The sequence below is a fragment of the Nomascus leucogenys genome, chromosome 8 (assembly GCF_006542625.1).
Source record: "Nomascus leucogenys isolate Asia chromosome 8, Asia_NLE_v1, whole genome shotgun sequence".
Taxonomy (NCBI): domain Eukaryota; kingdom Metazoa; phylum Chordata; class Mammalia; order Primates; family Hylobatidae; genus Nomascus; species Nomascus leucogenys.
Genome location: NC_044388.1, coordinates 7,985,589 through 8,005,759, shown reverse-complemented (window position 1 = coordinate 8,005,759; position 20,171 = coordinate 7,985,589). Strand labels below are relative to the sequence as shown.

Genomic DNA, 20,171 nt, shown 5'->3' with positions numbered 1-20,171 from the left:
TGCAGAATTCCCTGGTGCTGACAGCTCCTCAGTGAGAAAGTATAGGAGCAGTTTCTGACCTGCCTGCCAGCCCAATTTCGTCATTTCCTTAGGCTCACCCAGCTGCCGTAACAGAGGGAACAGAGTTCCATTTGAACTTCTATTTTGCCACCCTTTAAATGTCTGGTCATCCTAGGGCTGGGAATTATTGTTTTCATCTAAAAGAGTATTTTCCCTTATTTCCAAAACTTTGCTTCTACCGTGGAAGAGTTTGTGACCCACGTCTTTGTTCATCCCTAATGTTCTTTCAGCCTTCTTTGGATAGGGATGGTTATCCGCTCTCCCACAGCCCCTGGCTGGTAACCTCCTACAGGGCTGGTTGCTGCACTCATATAGTTGTGCCTTAAGCAGCGCTGTGTGAATGAAGGTCCTTTTGCTGTTCTTCCACTAATGAGTGAAAATAGATTTCTCAAAGGCTCTTAGCTGATACAGCCTGATCCAGTTAACTGGGGATAAACAGGGCAGCAGTGTCAAGCTCACCTCTAATTTCAAGTTCTGTAAAATGACCAATTATATAGGCTAGTAAATACTAGCCTAAGTACTAATATTTAGTACTTCACTCTTCAAAACAGGATAAGAGGGCTTTCCTCTGGGGGTAGGGAAGGCTCTTCTAGTGGCAGTGAGGGCAAAGGGTTTGGAATTAGGACTCTTTAGCTTGATTGTTTTGTCTCTTAGGAGACATGTGCTCTGGCAAGTCACTAAACATACCTGAGCTTCCGTTTCAATTACAAAATGAAACAGTGTAGACTAGATCCCTGAGAGATGTTATTCTAGCACTACCATTCTGTTTCTGCAGAGAGAATTATAGTCTATTGACATTACTGGATCCATTTAGTCCCTGAAATTCTTGGAATGCTCTTTTAGCAAAGTGTAACTTGATACAAAGGCAATCTTATGCATAAATAACACTATTCTTATTGCTAAAAGGGAATATTCCTTCTACAGTGTCCCACTATCTATAAAAAGAAGTTTAGTGGTTGTTCTGTAATCCTTTAAAAATATTTTATTAAGCATTGATTTAGAAAACGCAAGACAAGACTGTAACACCTCAGGGCAAAGGCTTGAGGTGAAACAAATGTCACTATAAATATTGCACTTCTAAAATCTTTTTTTGACATCTTCACACAACTCAATTCTAAAATATCTTTTACAGAGATGTATAAATAAACGCTTCCAAGCTGTCAACGCTTGACACTTTTAGCTTCCTATCACCGCACTAAGTCGACAGGTTTCCAATCAGATAGCTGCTCCTCTGACAGCAGGCAAAGAACTTCCCTCAGCTATCTCGGAGGCCTCATACCTCCATCATGTGAAGAGCCAATCAGTCCCATCTTTCAGAATGCTCTTTCAGAATATGTAATTTTATACGTATTTTTTTTCTACTGAGAGAAAATAGATCTTTCAAAGGCAATGGCAGAATACAGCTTAAATGGACACAGTTCACCGTTAACATTGCTTGTTTTTTAAGGCATCCAGGAGCTTCTGATTCTTGGTCTTGAACATCATGATAAAGCTGTTTGGCATGATTTTGCCTCGCCCATCTTCACCTACTTGGCCCATAATAATGTAATTTAGACCTAAAGAAAGAGGATATAGAAATTAATCTTTTTCTCTATGTATCATGTGTGAAACAACTTAGACTGTAAGTTACCTCTAGATAAATGTTCTCTTCTGCAAATGGTAAGATTATACATGTATTCCATCTATGATAAAATCTGGGTTTTCTTGTTTTTGCTTTTTAGAGATGGGGGTCTTGCCATGTTCCCCAGGCTGGTCTTAAACTACTGAGCTTAAGTGATTCTCCTGCCTCAGACTCCAAAGTAGCTGGGACTACAGGCACACGCCACTGTGCCTGGATGATAAAATCTGGTTTAAGACTCTCATCAGCAAAAAGCCAAATTCCACTAGTAAGGTATTTTGGCTACGCTAACACCAGGAAGCTGGACTGAGTGGTTAGATCCAGCCATGTCCCGCTCTGCAGTGCTGTAGGTCTGTTGTGGTTTCAAATGCCTGCTATGAAGAACGCACCGTGTTAACGTGAAAGACTCTCCTTTCTCGAGGGGCCTCCAGGGCTCCGTGATGGGCCATCCTCAGATGGCTTCTCAATCCCATCACGTGTCTGGATTTTCCTGGCATTCGGCAACCAATGATCCACACCCTTATATTGCTGTTGTCTTGAACTTTAATCAACATCTCCAACATGTGTGCTGTGCAAGCTTCTTGAGGGCACAGATGGATCATATACTACTTGCACTTGTACAGCTTCTTGCAAAACATTGGTGTCAAGAGTACTTCCATTGGTTATACTACGTTTTTATACATTGGTGTGACTGGCTAAGTTAGGCCTAGACTGGGGCCTGAGGTGTTGGGTAACTCTGAATATTTATATTACCTCAGAAATAAATCAGAAAAAAAGGTATGTGTTAATTCCTCCCTTAGTTCCCCTTTTCCCTGGTGTGTCACAGAGAAAATGTGTCCTTTTTCTCTCGCATTTTCCTGTGTGGGTTGACTTTGTCATCACAGTGGTCTGTGAGAGCCTGAGAGTCTGGGCAGGTAATGCTGCCTCAAGACTGAAGTGCCAGCAGCATTATGAGACCTTATAGAATCTTGAGGTGCAATATCTGCTGCTGCCGGCAGTTCTGGAAAGAAATGTTTCTCTTTTACAGAGCCTTTGTGATTCTCTCCAGAGAGTCAACATGAGGCTACTACCCTCCTGACTTTTCTGAACAATCTGAATTCACAGTAAAGCTTGCTTTATTTTTAAATTTTTTTCTTTTTTTAGACAGTCTTGCTCTGTCACCCAGGCTGGAGTGCAGTAGTGTGATCATGACTCACTGCAGCCTCGACCTCTTAGGTTCAAGGCATCCTCCTGCTTCAGCCTCACGAGTAGCTGGGAACACAGGTGCGCACCACCACATCCGGCTATATTTTTTTATTTTTAGTACAGCAGAGGTCTCACTATGTTGCCCAGGCTGGTCTCAAACTCAGGCTGAAGCAATCCTCCCGTCTCAGCCTCCTGAAGTGCTGGGACAGTAAAGCTTTCTTGAAGTGGATATTCTGTATCTTTCTCTCTCTCTCTCTCTCTCTCTCTCTCTCTGTGTGTGTGTGTGTGTGTGTGTGTGGAAAGATGTCTAGAGCTTATGTAGGGGAAAAATTGCAGAACTTGTGTGTGGTATGATTCCCTAAGTGTATACGCCCATGCTTTATATGGATAGAAACTTTCTGGAAGGAATTTAAAATTTTTTTTTTTTTTTTTGTAGAAATAGGGTCTCACTACAACACCCAGACTGGTCTTGAACTTCTGGGCTCAAGCAATCCTCCTACCTCGGCCTCCCAAAGTGCTGGGATTACAGGCATGAGCTACCGTGTCTGGCTGGAAGGAACTTTTCACAGTACTTCTAGGGAAAGGAAAAGGGTTTCACTTTTAAACATACTCTTACCTACTTATTTCAACTTTTTAAAAACCATGAAACATGTTACTTTTATAAGTTGTTAAATATATATTCTTAAAAAGTCACGTGCCTCTAGCTCTGGAGTAACTTTCCGTTTTTCGTAATTTCTTTCAATAAACTCATTCCCATCCGTGGACTTAATAGTCCTATCTCTGCAAATGATTCCCAGATCTTTGATTCTAACCTGGATATACCTCCCTCTTCTGAACTTCGGGTCTGCATTTCCTGTTGGCTGCTGGATATTTTTCTTTAAACCTAGACAGTACTGGTACCTTAAGTGCAATAATCTAAAATCTCTCCACCCTGCACTGCTCTGTGTGTCTGTTGCCTATTGACTCAACTTCAAATGCTTCTTTCACTTGTTCATCACGTCCACTACCCCTTCTTCTGCCATAGGTTACAAGGACTTGGATGAGAGCCCAATTCTGCCTGACTCCAGAGGCCTTCCTGCTCTGCAAGAAGTGGGCAACATATTAGCCCTGATTTTACTTCCCTAGAGCAACCACAGCATGGAGAATCCATGGGTTGCTCAGAGAGACCCAGTTTTCTCCCTACTCACCTCTTCTGAGGAGAGGGCACTGCTTGCAGACGACAGTGAGCCTAGCACTCATGTTCTTGCCCGCCTGCTGAATCGCCAAATTTCCCTCTTTGTAGATGTTGATGATGGAGACTGTGGCGTGCAAACTCCCATCGCGAGTGATGGTTGTGATAACAGTGCCGGCCAATACTGCAGAAGAAAACATTTTGAAGTGATGTGACAGTGAAGGCAAATGCAAGCAGAACTGAAAAACAAGTTTACATTCTTCTAAGGTTCAGATACGAAACATTTTAATGTTAAAGAAAAGGCCCTCATAGAGGTTTCACATTTGCTTCTGTACATTTGTCACCAAAATTCAGGTTAGAGCTGTAATGTTACGCTGCTTGTTGGGGATTGATAACTAGAAGAGAAGCCTAAATACCTGCCACACTGTGGTCCATTGCCAAGGTTGAAACTCTTTAAAATGTTTTATCCAACTTGTGGATTGATTGTCAGATAGGGGATAGTCTGGCTTATGAGGCTCTACCTGTGAATACTCAAAAAGATCTTGTATCTTTAGAGGCAATACCATGCTAAAAGACTGCGTGATGGGGGTTTGGGCCACTAAGATGTGAGTCTTTGTGTCGGTGTGGGTGTGTGGCCACCTTCCTGTGTCTCTCCTCACCCTTCTCTGCAGCTGTCCTTTCTTCCTGAACTTTTGTTCGTTCCCTGGGTCCTCACCTCTGTCTAATTATCAGTAAAGCTCTGTCTTCTATGGTCTTTCATATTCTCTTATCCACTCTGTTTATCTCATTTAACAAGCTGAAATATAGAACTGAGGTATTAAACTTTTTTTTTCTTTAAAAAAAAAACCTCTAGTAAAAATCAGTTGATTTTCATTATGTAATCCCCTTTTTTTTCCATTATGACACTCCGAGAAAAGAGTCTCTCTTTAAAGCCACAGAAGGAAAGATGCCGTCTTTCTCACGGGGGTGCGTCTGGCATTCTGGGGGCTTGAGCAAGGACGGTTCCTTGTGGTGTAGGACTTGCACTGAATACAGTTTTTTTTGTGTGTGTGTTTTTTGTTGTTGTTGTCTTATGAGATGGAGTTTCGCTCTTGTTGCCCAGGCTGGAGTGCAATGGCACAATCTCAGCTCACTGCAACCTCCACCTCCCAGGTTCAAGCGATTCTCCTGCCTCAGCCTCCCAAGTAGCTGGGATTACAGGCATGTGCCACCACACCCAGCTAATTTTGTATTTTTAGTAGAGATGGGGTTTCTCCATGTTGGTCAGGCTGGTCTCGAACTCCCAACCTCAGGTGATCCGCCTGCCTTGGCCTCCAAAGTACTGGGATTACGGGTGTGAGCCACTGAACCCGGGCTGAATACATTTTTTATCAGCCTTGTCCTTCCTAGAAAAATCAGTAGCAGTTCCTAGTTATTGTGACAACCAAAAAAAATGCAGTAATCTAACATCTCTACCACTCCCCAGGGGAGCATTATCAGCCCAGGTTGAGAACCAGTGACTGATGATAGTTTTGGTCATTTTGCCATGTAAGTGGTCACATTAATGGAATAAATCAAGTTTTGGACTTGGTTAATCCGACTCCTTCAGAATAAAGTGAACACTCACTGCTTAGGCTGTGTGCAATGTTCATAAAATCAGAATTCCTATGATGCTTTACTTTGATCCTGCGTGATGAGTGTTCACTGCAAAATTCAGTGTATAGTCAAGTGAAATCAGTGGCTCCCAAGACACAGGGAGGGAGACTTCCTGAAGCACCTCCTACAGAAGAGTAAACTGGATGTGGTAGCAATTACATGTGGTGTTGTTTTCACTTTTATGCCAGTTATTTGAATTTCAGCATGTGAACTCTAGTAAGGTTTAGGGTCCCAGAGTCTTCAGTGTCTTCACACCTTCACTACGATACAGCTCGTCTGGAATACAGAAGTCACTTTCAAGGCACAGAAAAAGCAAGCAGAGCCTCTCTGGGGAAGTTTGGTTTGGGGAAACGTATTTAGGCCATAGCAACTTGCTCTTCCTGATCAGATTTGTCTTAAATGTTCCTTTTAAGCCACTGAAAAAATAACCAAGATAAAATGTTGTATCTTTTGCTCTTAAGTAGCTATCATAGATGGTTCAATTTTTCCATTGGAAAAAGCTCTTAAAAATTCTAAATCATTAAAGAACACCTCCTCAGGTTCCAGTTTGTAAGAGTTTCCAAATGGACTCCAGATTTCCAACTTTTACTTCAGTGCTTTGGAAGGGCAGTACAGGGGAAATACTTGAATTTCTTCTGAGAGAGGCCAGCTTCTGAATATAAGCTTGGGTATGTTTCTAATTTACTTAAGTTGAGTTACAGATGTGTGAAAAAATACTCTGTATATGAAAAATATATAAGGAAAAAAGCATATAGGTTTTTTGCAGGAATAGTCAGCCAGAATACACAGTGTGGCAGTGCCATGTACCGAGTCAAATTACTAAGCATATATGAAAAAAGTATATTTTCTAAATCCATATTTTTCTCAGTTGTGAAATCTCACAATTTGACCATTCTGGTGTATAGGCAAGTATTTTCTTGGATAAATGAGCAGCGTTACTGACCCTTCACCATAAATTCATAGGAATTCCTTTGAGATTAAGCATGCAGCCTCAAGTTTCTGGTTAAAGAGAAAAAGACTGGCTTTTATTTCTTACCAAAGTCACTTGAACAATAATTGCCCTCCAGAGTCCCCGTCCGTCTACACTTTTGTTGACACAAGGCCACGGTGGGTTTTAAACCTTAATTCAAAGAAGACATAAGTTGCAGGAAAAATGAATTCAAGCATAATTGGTCTTTAGTTCTGAATCTACCCATTTAAAATTATCATTTATTTCCCTGAGCCACCAATGTATCACTACAAAGAAAAAATTTAAAACCATGCAAAATAAATTCTCCATGCTACCCACTACTGCTCTAATCTCACCAGGGCAACTCAATACCCTCTACTGAATTTTAAACCTGAGATCAAAGATAGCACAAATTTAGCCCTGTTCTCTTCTTCCTTTGTATAAAATGAACATATAAGAAAATACAGACATACTCTTGAGTGTGTGCCCTGTTTAGAAAAACCCAGAACAAATTGGAACTCACAGAATGTAGGTTAATCCCTCACTTTACAAAAGGAATCATAGGGTGTTCCCTTGAGGACATCCTTAAAATATGCAATTGCCTAAACATTAGTATAGGTTTTTAGAAATATTGCTCATGTGTAAAGCATGTTACATCTGTAATTAGATGCAACCAATCACTAAATATTTATTTTGAGCCTGGCACTGGCTATAAGGATCTTAAGAACTAAGAAGTAGACAAATTTAAAAGTAAACCAAATAGACGTTGCCCCCAGCAGGCATTTGGCAATATCTAGAAACATTTCTGGTTATCACAACGAGAGGGTGCTGCTAGCATCTAGTGGGTAGATGCCGAGACGCCGCTGACATCCCACAGGAAAAAGGACAGTCCCCGCAACACAGAAGGATCTGGCCCAAAATACAAATAGTGCTGAGGCAGACAAACCCTGGGTTAACAACGTGAAAATAGTTCATCCTCATAATCATCTTAAAAATGTTTCAGAAATACTTGCTAATTATTTGTTTCTGTGTGACAATATGCTAGGAAGAACTAAACAGAACCACGGTAACAGAATTGCCCTTGTTGGGTGAATATCCACAATTGTAATATTGCTCTTCCAACAGGCCCTACCAACTCCTCTGTTAATTTATTATTTACCTATTTATTTATTTATTTTTGAGACGGAGTCTCTCGCTCTGTCGCCCAGGCTGGAGTACAATGGTGTGATCTTGGCTCACTGCAAGCTCCGCCTCCCAGGTTCAAGCAACTCTCCTGCCTCAGCCTCCTGAGTAGCTGGGACTACAGATGCTTGGCCAATTTTTCTATTTTTAGTAGAGACTTGGTTTCGTCATGTTGGCCAGGCTGGTCTCAAACTCCTGACCTCAGGTGATTTGCCTGTCTTGGCCTCCTAAAGTGCTGGGATTACAGGTGTAAGCCACCGCGCCCAGCCTATTTATTTATGTACTCTTAATGTGTACCCCCTACTTAACTCCAAAAAGAATCTGAAGCAGATTCTTTTTATGTTCATATTATGCTCATATATGCTCATATTAAAACATATGTAATTTAATGTTAAAATACACATAATAGCTTAAATATGCATTTTTAAAAAAGGGAGAGAGAGAAAGAGCTCAGAAGCTGTTTGGAAGGGAGAGACATACCATTGTTTCAGAAGTTGGGAACCTCACTTCAGCTGTAAATTTACGGAATTAAATGTACTCAGTTAACTGAGTCCAAAAGTTGTGGTGTCTCTGATGGTGAGCGCCCTTTCCCGGGCGCATTGGGAACCGGCTGCTTCTCAGCCTCAGAAGGTCAGTCTGGAAGTGGGGTGGGTGTCCCACATGCCCTTCTCCTGCTTTGGTGAGGCCTGCTGTCTGGCCTGCAAGTCACTGGCTCTCTCCTTCCCCTCCTCATCTTAACTGTCATCTGTCTCCTTGCCCTTCACTCACAAAGCTGGTCCCGGTTCTCGACCCTCCCTGGCTGTGTTACCGCGATCGTTTCTGTGGGTCCACCCTCCCATGCCTGATCCCACAGTCCCGTGGCCTCATCTTCACCAGGGACTTTCCTAGACACTCAGTTCTGAGCTCGGATGTCTTCATGCTATGGCTGTTCATTGCTAGTCTGTCAAATTTAGACCTGCTGGCATCCAGGGCAGCGTTCTCCCCTCCAAGCTTATTATTTAATCACTCTACGACTATGTTTTCTTCCATTTTGATGGTTCAATATATTGGCTGCTCTCATTTTTCCCAACCAATCAACCCTGGCCTGTCTTTACTTCCTTAGCAATTCTATTTCATTTCCATGGTCCATTATTTCAATCATTTTCTACACAATGCCTTAAGGTGCCTTCCCCTCTGCCCTTCAGCTCTGTATGAATCTGCAGAGAAATCTGTTTTTCCTGTGCCTGCCCTCAGACAACTGAGTACACAAATGGGCCTTCAGCAGAGTGACAGGCTGGAGTTCAGCCTACTCTCCAATTTCTACAGCTGTTTTTCAAATTCTTTCTCATTCTCCTAACCTCCCGTGCTGCCACTCCCTTCTCCCTCTCAGAGGTGACCCTGCCTTTTTTTTTTTCTTTTTGAGACAGAGTCTCACTCTGTCGCCCAGGCTGGAGTGCAGTGGCGCAATCTCAGCTCACTGCAAACTCTGCCTCCTGGATCCACGCCATTCTCCTGCCTCAGCCTCCCGAGTAGCTGGGACTACAGGCGCCCATCACCACACCCGGCTAATATTTTTGTATTTTTTTTAGTAGACACGGGTTTCACCGTGTTAGCCAGGATGGTCTCGATCTCCTGACCTCGTGATCCGCCCGCCTCAGCCTCCCAAAGTGCTGGGATTACAGGCGTAAGCCACTGCGCCTAGCCGACCCTGCCTATTTTCTAGGAAGAAGACAAGCATAGCAGAAAATGTTCTCAAGATCCCTACCAAACCTCCAAGTCATCTTTATACCATCTCTCTTCTTTTCCTCCTCTGAGAGAGGGGTCACTCCCTCCGACCTGGAGTCATGCCTTCTGAGTCCTCTGGAGCCAGCCCCTCTCACCTTTATAGAAACTTTCCTTCTCAGTTTATTCCTTCTGTCTACCATTGCCTTCTTCTTTGCTAGTTACTCCCATCAACATAAGCAGGTTCAAGACTCTCAAAGCCTCTCCTTCTTCTTTAAGGCCAAACTTGGGGAATGAGCTACTGAAATTATCTCAATTTGCCATGTTCCACACTCCCCTCAGCACACACTGTCCGGGTTCTGCCGGTGGCACAAAGCCACTTACATAGATTGTGCTGGCATCTCCGCTAGACTCCATGTCATGAAACCAAACAGAAACATTGTAGTCCTCCCTTATTGGAAGTCTCATCAACGCTTGACTCACTTACCACTCCCTTTTGAAACATTCCCTTCCATGGCTTTCACCACACATCCTCCCAGTTCTCCTCCCTCGCCACTCCTTTTCAGTCACCTTTGCCAGTGTAACCTTCTCTTCAAAAAGATGGAAGTTTCTAGAGGGTTAATCTCAGTGCCTCTCCTCCTCCTCCTGCCCTCAATCTCTCTCTAGGTCATCTCGTTCTTGATCATTGTTTCAACTATCTATACATTGATGACTCTTAATTTTTTTTTGGCATAAAGACAAACTTTATTGAGCCCCTGAGCACTAGTTCTCTTTCTCCTGCACAGTCTTGGTTCCCCAGAGACGTCCAATCTGGCAGGCAGCAATGAGACCCATTTTGCAGCCAGCAGGGTCATCTCTGAGATGGTGGAGGGGATGCCGACGTGCTGGTGGTTGCACCTCCAAAAGGATGCTCCATAGGGTTCATGGCCACATCCCATACTCGTGGCCACCAGTTCCTCTTTGCCTTATATTTGTGGTAGGCTTGGCAAGCCTTCAAGATGGGTTTGTCAGTTCGGCCACCTCCAGCCACCACACCAACCACAGCTCTGTTGGCTGAGGAGATAACCTTCTTGGAGCCAGGGGGCAGCTTCACACGGGTCTTCTTGGTCTCAGGGTTGTGGGAGATAGCAGTGCCATAGTTCCCTGATGCCCAGGACAGCTTGCTACGGCCTCCAGGTTTCTCCTCCAGGCAGCCCACGATCATACCCTCAGGCACGGTGCCCACAGGGAGCACACTGCCAACGTTGAGCTGGGCCTTCTTGCCGCAATACACAAACTGGCCCGTATGAATGCCCTCGGCAGCAATGAAAAGCTCCATCCGCTTCTTAAACCAGTACGGATCCCGGAAGACCTCCTTGGGGAGGGGCACGCTGTGGCCCGGGTTGTGGATGATGGGTGACTCTTAAATTTAAATCTGGCTTAAATCTCTCTTTTAGTCTGGGGACCCGTGTACCCCTACGCATGGCATATCCACTGGAAAATCTCACAGATACCTCAAACCCAACAAGGCCACAGCCTAATTTTTAAATCCACCTCCGAATCCAGTTCTCTACATCTGTGAACAGTGGCAGTATCCCCCAAGCTGTGCAAGCCCGGGACCTGGGAGGCATTCCTGACACCTCCCTGACCTCCCTAGTCCAATGAATCACCAAGGCCTGTCACTGTTTCTCTCTCATCTCTTGACTCTCTCTGAAACTGTGCCATAGCACAGTTCACCTGGACCAGCACGCGACTCTGGTGACCCCCTGGATTTCTACAATTCATTCACCTGCCAGTGGCCACAGTGATCTTTGTAAAATGTGAAACTAATCCTGAACTTTGCTTAAACCCATCAACAGCTTCCCCCACAACAGGATAAACACAAAAATACTTAGAGCATAGGAGACAGTTTGCAAGGCCTGAAGACGAAACTAGAAAGGGAGGCTGGGGACAAAGTGTGAAGGGTCTGACATACCACGGGAAGGGGTTTGGGCTCCCATGTGGTCCAATGTGGCAGTCACTAGTCACATGAAGCTTTTCAATTTTAAATTCATTAAAATTAAATTAAAAGTTCAGTTCCTCAATATCATTAGCCACATTTTAAGTGCTCACAGCGGCTGCCATATTGGATAGCGTAGCTGCAGCCTACAAATTTAATGGGAGAACAACATGGTCTACTCAGTACGGTGGGAGCGGGGTAGGGCATGCGGTCAGGAGAAAAGATAGAGGATATCAAAGATGACCCTATGAGTGAGGCTACTGATGCTGTGGACGTGCTTGGGAAAATAGGTGGAGAAGTAGGTTTGAGGCAGAAAACAGTGTGATAAAAACAAGTTTGTATATGCTTTCATTTAAATAGCTACAGTCACATCGTGTCCAGGAGAGAATTACAAATCCATGCTTGCGACTTCAGAGAAAGTTGAGGATGGAGATAAAAGCAAGGGAACCACTAGCTCAATGGGTGTGACCAGATAATTCACTGGAAAGAACATGGACACCAAGGCTTACTGAGCTGAGCTGGAGAAATACAGCAGTTACGTGAGGCAGTACACATCCACACCACACAGTGGCACACTTGCAGAGTGCAAGGAAACGTTAGACCCAGAGGTGCCTGCCTGTACTCAGCCCCAGCCTGGGTGTACATGGAAAATGTGGGCAATAAAGCTGGGCTTATTTCAGCCTATTTTACATCTTAACCTTCAGTCTTTCCTTCCCGATTTTCCCCCTCCTCCCTGGGTTTGGATTTTTAGATCTGAGGCCTGAAATCCCAGGGGGTGGAGCTGATAGGCCAGGTACTAGCTACAGAGACCCTGCCTCTCCACTCCCTACATACATGCCTCAGCCCCCAGGCCAGTTTCCCAACCAGCCTCTGTACTTCGTTGAATATTGTTGTTTAATTTACTCCGATTTGAAAATAAATAAATAAATAAATAAACATTTTATATGACATTTCACTGAGAAGCAAAAAAAAAACCCAAAAACAACAAACAAACATTGGCCGAATATGAAAACGCAGATAGCAAGGCCCTAGAACTTCAACCTAAAATATCACAATTCTATGTAATAAAAAGCAAATGACAATTTTGTCAGTTCCAGAAATAGAAACTTAGGCTTAGAATGATCTGTGCTTCTAATAGGCTTCCTAGTCATTGTTCAATGGTCATAATTTTCTTACCTGATACTTAAAAACTATTAGCTTATAAGCATTCTTACACCCTATACCTTTCTTTCATTAATGCAGTCATATTATTCTCTTACCAAAGCTTTCATCCTATTTAACTTTAATTTCAAGTATCTTCCTCTTATTTTTTTTCTACTTTAAAAGAATTCTTCTTATACTCCTAAAGTTTTTGCACAAACTTCCAAACAGGAAAACTTACCCGTGGTTACAGGGAATGTGGTGGTGACAGGCTGCGCTGTAGTTGTAGGCAGTTTTTTTGGCCTGAATTTGTAGTGACCAATAAACCCATCTGCAGTTAAACTTAAGTCTGATAAAAACTGAATAAGAAGTTCATTTCTCTCAGATACAATTGGCCTAAAAAAAGAAAAACGTGTTTTTTTATGAATACTTAAAAGTGGTGCCTCTCTGAAAATGTAAAATTTTCTAGTTTTCCATTAACTTCTGACAATAGATGACCAGTTGTTTAAACTTAAAACGTTTAAAAATACCAATTCTAATAGCTAACATTTACCGAGTGTTTGCTCAGCTAGGCACTGTGCTTTATGTGAATTGTCACATTCCACCTTCACAACAACTCTATTTTTATCTCTTTTTTTATGGAATAGGCAACTGAAGTTCAGAGAGTTCAAGTGATTTACTCAAGGCCCTATAGCTAGTATGTTGGGAGAGTCAGAACTTGAACCCAGGACCAGATAACTCTAGAGACTGTGGCAGACGTTGGGACATGGCTGGTTTTCAAAAAGCACCTCATGATTTGCCTGATTGGGAAAAGGCAGATTCTTTGAACTAAGACTCTTGCGTTCAAGCTGGCCTGGGTTTGCCATGTTGGCTACAGAGCACAAAATGGACAAATCTGGTGAACAAATTCCCACACCCTGTAAAGATGCAGCCAGAGGGATTATCTCTGTGGACTGATTATCTTTTCTATCCACTCTGGGCTAAGAAAGCCATGCAAAGGACTTCCATTTCATTTTCAATGGCAGTTCTTCAGTATGCCTGAAATGGAAACATTTCTATTATAATCTCCATTAGCAAAATGCTGTAAAGGAAAAAAAAGAAGGTGATGAATCTGTTTTGGTGTTCATGAACGGCATCACTGATTAAGAGCTCTAATTTTAGGAGCTTCCTGGTTAGCTGGCACTAAAGATTTAGGGGAGACGATAAGTGAGGCCCAAAAGCTCTCTAAAATCTTAGGGGATTACTATATTCCACAAGACAGTTTCATTTAAATTTTGCTATTGTTATTTACACAATGGTTAAAAAATGCTGTCTGATTCTGTTTAAAAACTAATTCAGAAGTAGAAAAAATTTAACAAGTTATTTAAATGAATTAACCAGTGGTTTGACTGAACACCTTTTTGAGACATCTTCTCAGCCAATCACTTCTTACACATCGTGGACAGCAAATAATAAGGCACCTCTTTTTTCCCCCCCTCCTACTGTCAGCTGTGCTGAGTGGGGTTGGGTGGCAGAGAGGGTAGCTCTACCTGACCCAAACAGTTAGGAAAACTGCGTGATCTTTTCCGTCCTGAATATAACCTTCTGAGCCAGGGGATGAGATGAATCAAAAAGTGAGCTTTGTGATCTACATTTATAATTTACTATGGGTTGAATATTTATCCCCTCCAAAACTCATGTTGAAATTTAATGCCCAGTGGGGCAGTATTGAGAAATGGAACCTTTAAGAGGTGATTGGGTCATGAGGGCTCTGCCCTCAAGAATGGATTCATCCATTCATAGATTAATGGATAAGTGGGTTAATGGATTAATGGGTAATCACAGGAGTAGGACTGATGGCTTTATAAGACGAGAGACCTGAGTTAGCATGCTCTGCTCCCCTTGCCATGTGATGCCCTGTGCTACGTGGGGACTTTGCAGAGAGTTCCCACCAGCAAGAAGGCTCTCCCTAGATGTGGTCCCTTGACCTTGGACTTTTCAGCCTCCGTAACTATAAGAAATTCTTTTTCTTTATAAATTACTCAGTTTCAGGTATTCTGTTATAGGCAACACAAAACGGACTAAGACACTTCCAGCCACAAAAGTGATCAGGTTACTTAAATAACGCTTCTGAGATTCAAGCCTTTCACGAAAATATTCTATCATGCTTTTGTAAAACACTCGCATTAAATAAATAAAAACAATGCACTAAACACAATTCTCACCTACGATTACAAATAAAGCATGTTAATTTTGTTTAAATGATAAAATTACAAAAAAAAGCACTTATAAGCAGCAAAGGAAAGACTCAATCAGGTCAGCCTTCCAGACATGATGTTATAATTATATGATCATTCACTGCCTTTCTATGAATTAACCTTGGAGGTACTATATTGGAAACTGAATTTTCTCAAGGAAGAGTATTTTAGGAACAAAGACATATTTTTGTTCTGCTGCAACTGAGCTTTAGGATAAATGTGACAGAATCACAGTGCCACAAATATACTGGGGGCCATGTTACATCTGCAAATTGATATAAATCACTAGGTAGACAAGAGGAAATTTCACTTAGATCCACTCTGCATGGGCAAATCCCAAGAATGGACTGAGATGCTGTTTCATGTGGTATAGAGCCACTTACTGTTAGCTGTCTCTAGTTATCATTCCATAGTCTTCCTGTCCTTCAGTCACTACAGCCAACCAAACACGATGTCCTGCCATTTTTGCCTCCTAAGTATTTCTTGATCCACACCCTCCTCTTCATTTCTACCACCCTTCTCCACCTCCTCGACTTTACCTGGACCATTGCAACAGTCTCTGAACTAGGCTCCCTGCTCACCTTGTCTAGGACGGGGGTTCCAGAGCCTCTGGTCCTGTCACTCGTGGCCTAAATTCAGTCGGGCGTTACCATCTCTGCAGCACATGGAAGCCAACTCAACCCTCCTGCCTCATCTGTATAGAGGCCCCAACTCAAGGTTTTCGCTGCAGAAATCACACACATCTCTCCTGTGTATCTTTATTAATGGAGTTACCTCTGCTTGGGATGAGCTTGTCCTCCCTGCTGTCTCTAACTCCAACTCTTCCTTCAAGACTCGTCTTCGAGAGGCACAATCTCCTTTCAAAAGCTTTCCCTGATCACTTGTCCAGACTGGGCCAAAGAACTCAGAAACCCACCCAGGACATTCATTAGCCAATTTACTTATCTGCCTTATTTTGTTCCCTCCCAGTACTTTTCTTTGCAGTTTTATCTTTGTATTCCAGGTGCCCAGCACATAGCCGGGGAGGAATCAATGTTTCTGAACAGAATTCAATGGCATTGATCTACACTGAATCAAACCAAGTATGATGGGGTGCTGTCTACCTATCCCCAGTGCTCCTCCTGTTCACTTTTTAACAGGGAAAAGCTCCCCAAACAGGTTTTCTCATTTTCTCCACTGCTCTAACCCAGAAGTATCCTGACTATGAAAAATATTCCTCTGGATAAAAGTGTTAGTCGGTGAGCTGGCAGCCAAGCTCTTCCAGTCAAACCCCTGGTAAATGAGTGATGCTCAAGAGCCGCCACCGGGGCTGCCCCTCCTCCACCCTCATGGAGGCAGCCACTACCCTGAATTTTGTGCTTATCATTTTCTTGTTTTTAGCTATAGGTTTATCACACACACATGCATCACTATGCGATATATTGTATAGGTCTACATGTTTTTAAACGTTATAAATGTAAGGGTATGGTGTGCATTTTTCTTTTCTTTTTTGTGTTTTTGAGACAAGGTCTTACTCTGTCACCCAGGCTGGAGTGCAGTGACATGGTCTTGGCTCACTGCAACTTCCATCTTCTGGGTTCAAGGGAACCTCCCACCTCAGCCTCCCAAGTAGCAGGGATTACAGGCAGACATGCACTAGCAGGCGACATTAATTGTTTTGTATTTTTAGAGATAGGATTTTACCATGTTGCCCAGGCTGGTCTCGAACTCCTGAGCTCAAATGATCCACCTGCCTCGGGCTCCCAAAGTGCTGGGATTACAGGCATGAGGCACCACGCTCAGCCTTTTTTTTTTTTTAACCCTCAACATTATGAGATTCATCCACTGTTTTCATTGCTTTACAGTGTGCTATAACACAATTTTAAGACTTCTCTTGTTGATAAACATTGGGCCATTTACTCTCTCCCACAAACCATATCGCTGAGAACGTTCTTGTATATGTCTTGCAGTGCAAAAGTGGTCATACCAATTCACACACCTTTCAAAGGTTTTTCACTATGCAGCTTTCTTCTTTTGGGAATGCCTTTTCATGTCTTTTACCCCCTTTTTTTTCCTACTGGGTGGTTATCTTTTCCTTATTTTTAGGATTTCTTAATACATTCTGGAACCTAGGCCTTTGTCAAATATATGTTATAAATATGTTTCCATTTGTGCCTTTTCTTTTCCCTCTCAGGTATATTCTGATGAACAGAAATTCTCATCTAAGTTTCTCATTTAAGTTTCTAATCCATCTGTCATTGATTTTTTGTGTGATATTAACTATGAATATAATTTCATTTTTCCATATGAATAAAAATAGTCTAGGCCCCATTTTTCAATGAGGCCATCCTTTTCCTGCTGACTGATGGTTCTCTGTGACAGGCCCAATCTGCAGATACAAGTGGATATGTTTCTGGCCTCTCCTTGTTGTTTAATTAGCCATCTACCCATCACTCTTTTAAAACCACACTGTCTTAATTACAACAGCTTTCTGATAAGGTTCCATACATGGTAAAGCAAGTCTTCCTGCCAGGTTCTTCTCCTTCAGAACTGTCTTACTTTTGCCCCCTTCTTCCTATCCCCTTGCAATCCCACACACATTTTAGAATTAGACTGCTAGGCTTAATGGAAAACCAGTTTTAATATTTTTAAATGATACTGAGTCTTCCTATTCATGAGCATTGTATATAGCTCCATTTATTTAGCTCTTTTAAAATATATTTTAGCAAGGTTTTATAATTTTCTCTATTAATGCACATTTTTATACTTATTCCTGAGCAATATTTTTATTGCTTTTAAAATAATTTTTTTTAAATATAAACTTTTAAGTTCAAGCTATCTAAGAAAAGATATTTGTGAATAAAATGATTTTTCCATTAAATAACAGAAGTCCACAAGTCACACTTTAATCTGGTAAGGTATAAAGTTAAATTAATAAAGTTTCTAAATTCAAACCAACCTTGAATTCCTGGTCATAGAGTATTTTTTTATACATTGCTAAATTTGGCTTGCCAAGTTTTTTGTTTCAGGGTTTCTTTTTTATCATACTGATAAATGAGATTGGTCTCTAATATTATTTTCTTGTACTGTCCTTACCTTGTTTTTGTGTCAGGTTCATATTAGCTTTATAAAATTAGTTGTGGAACAATCCCTATTTTTCTCTGGAAGATTCTGTGCAGTATTAGAAATGTCTGTACCTCAAATATCTGTCAGAACTTTTCCTTCCTTGACAGGAAAACCTTTAATTACTGATTAAATTCCTTTAGTGATCATTTGGCAAATATGGCTTTTTCTTTCTCCTGTGTCCATTTTTGCTTGAAAAAAAAATAGAGTTTCTCCAGTTGCTGGATGTAGTGTTCTCTATTTGTCTATTAGACCAAGCCTGTTCATTGTTTTTCAAATCTTCTACCTCCTAATTTCCCATCTTTCTCTCATTAACTGTTAATTATTGAAAGAGATGTGTTAAAAATCTCTACTATAATAATGAACTTTGTAGATCTGCCTTTAATTTTTTAATTTTTTTGCCTCATATAATCTTACGTACAAGTTTACAATTTTACAATTATTACATCTGCCTGATAAATTGCATCATTTATCATTTACATAGCAACTATTTCTGGTAATGCTTTCTGCCTAAAATTGATTTTTTCCTGATATCAATCGCACTGAATTTTTTGTCACTTCATGTTTCCTTCCACTGTTTTGCAAGTTAAAGACTTTATTTCTACTTTTCTCAGAGGTCATTCCAAATTTAACATCAACATTTTCTTTAGCATATTATAAAGTTATTATCTTCACTCTATGCTCAACTGTTCTTTGGAATGCTTCCTTTTGCATGTCAGTCCTTTATTCTGTGATCATTATCTTTCTGCATCCAGTACATGAGGATGCAGTGAGGGTCTGCTGGTAAATAATATTATCAGATTTCCTTCAGAATCTCTAGTCTGAATTCATTCAAGACTTACATTTCTCAATTCCCTAATTCTTTCTGTAACTGTCTTATCACCTATTTGACACATGTATTAAGTTTTTTGTTTTAAATTATTATGTCTGAGTTCTGGGAATTCTATTTGGTTCCTTGTTAAATCTGTTCGATCATTTCTGAAAGATTCTTGTTTCTTAGTCATACTTTCAATGGCCCGCACTTTGTAGGCTACTGAACGAATTTCTTTAAGCATACTGATTTTACATTCTGCATCTAGTAATTTTAAGATATATAACCTCTATGGGTCTGATTATACTGTTTGTTTCTACTGACTCTGTTTATCTTGGCTTTCCTTTCAGTTTTGTGATTTTTTGATTGGGAGCTTATGTTCCTTGAAACTTTATAAGGATTCTGAAGCTTAAGTTCAGATGCATTCTTCCAGAGATTTGTGTTTCCATCTGTTAGCTCCTGCGGGCATTATCAACTTGGAAGCTTTAAACTAAATTCTTGACCTGTTTTTTTGGGGACAGTCAGGTAGTGTAAATTCTAACCCCAAATGTTGGCTGGTTTTTGTTAGAAATTCTCATCGGAGACTATCCTTTCCTTCACCAAAAGCCAAGGCAAAACCAGCCAGTTTTCCTTACTATCTCCCTTAGGGAAGGGAGAAAGTTAGCTTACTTATATTGGTGTCACCTTCTCTGGGTCCCTTTTCTATACATGCAGTGGTCTTTGCTCCAACCCCCCTGGCCTGGACCCTGAGCTTTGTCTCTTATCTGCAAGCACGGTCTGTTAGAATGAAGTGCTAGGCCTCCAGGAACTGGCACATGCCCCAAGGGAGCTGCCACCTTCAGCATGTGCTTCTCTCTCTGGCTTTGGGCTTCTTACTACTTTTGACCTCTGATGACTTCTCTTATTTTTTGACAACTCAGCGATGCTTTCAAACTTTTTTCTTAAACTTTAGGAATGTTGTTTAGTGTTTATTCTATAAAGTTTTTAAGGATATCTTATCTTGCATATTGCTAGAAAATGAAGCTTGAAATTACTTTTTAAAGGTATTTGGGTATGAAGAGGAGAGACATGGAAGAAAAGTTAGAGCAGGACAGAGTCAACAGAGTTTATAATTTTTTTTTTTTCTAATTTGGGAGAACTTAGGTTTATAGGCTATGGGGAAGGAATAAAAAGGGAGTTAGAGGATAAACACGAAGAAAAAGAGGAGGGTTAATAAATGGAGGAAAGTTTCAAGGGAAAAAAGGAGGAGGTCTAAAGGAAGACATAGATGAATGTGTTAGCTTTCAACAGGGTGTGTAGTCCCCAAGAATGTCCACATCCTAATCCCTGGACCCTGTAAATATGTTTCTTTCCTATGGCAAAGGGGCTTTGCAGATGTGAGTAAGACTCTTCAGAAGGGGAG

The 20,171-nt window shown here is 41.5% G+C and overlaps 1 protein-coding gene and 1 pseudogene across 2 annotated transcripts in view; both read right to left on the bottom strand.

The window, feature by feature from the left end:
* Positions 1–1,022: 1,022 nt before the first annotated feature.
* Positions 1,023–20,171, bottom strand: part of PCOLCE2 (procollagen C-endopeptidase enhancer 2) — a 71,992-nt gene continuing 52,843 nt past the window's right edge. The window contains exons 6-9 of the mRNA XM_003265339.4: positions 12,861–13,015; positions 6,706–6,789; positions 4,051–4,218; positions 1,023–1,616 (exon numbers count right to left, since the gene is read on the bottom strand). Of these exons, the coding sequence (XP_003265387.1) occupies positions 1,486–1,616; positions 4,051–4,218; positions 6,706–6,789; positions 12,861–13,015 (538 nt within the window). The 3' untranslated portion in view covers positions 1,023–1,485. The remainder of the gene's footprint in view (positions 1,617–4,050; positions 4,219–6,705; positions 6,790–12,860; positions 13,016–20,171) is intronic.
* On the bottom strand, positions 10,221–11,265 carry LOC115836298 (annotated as a pseudogene). The gene is made up of 2 exons (XR_004031241.1): positions 11,151–11,265; positions 10,221–10,902 (listed from the first exon to the last, which is right to left on the bottom strand). The product of XR_004031241.1 is annotated as a 60S ribosomal protein L8-like (transcript).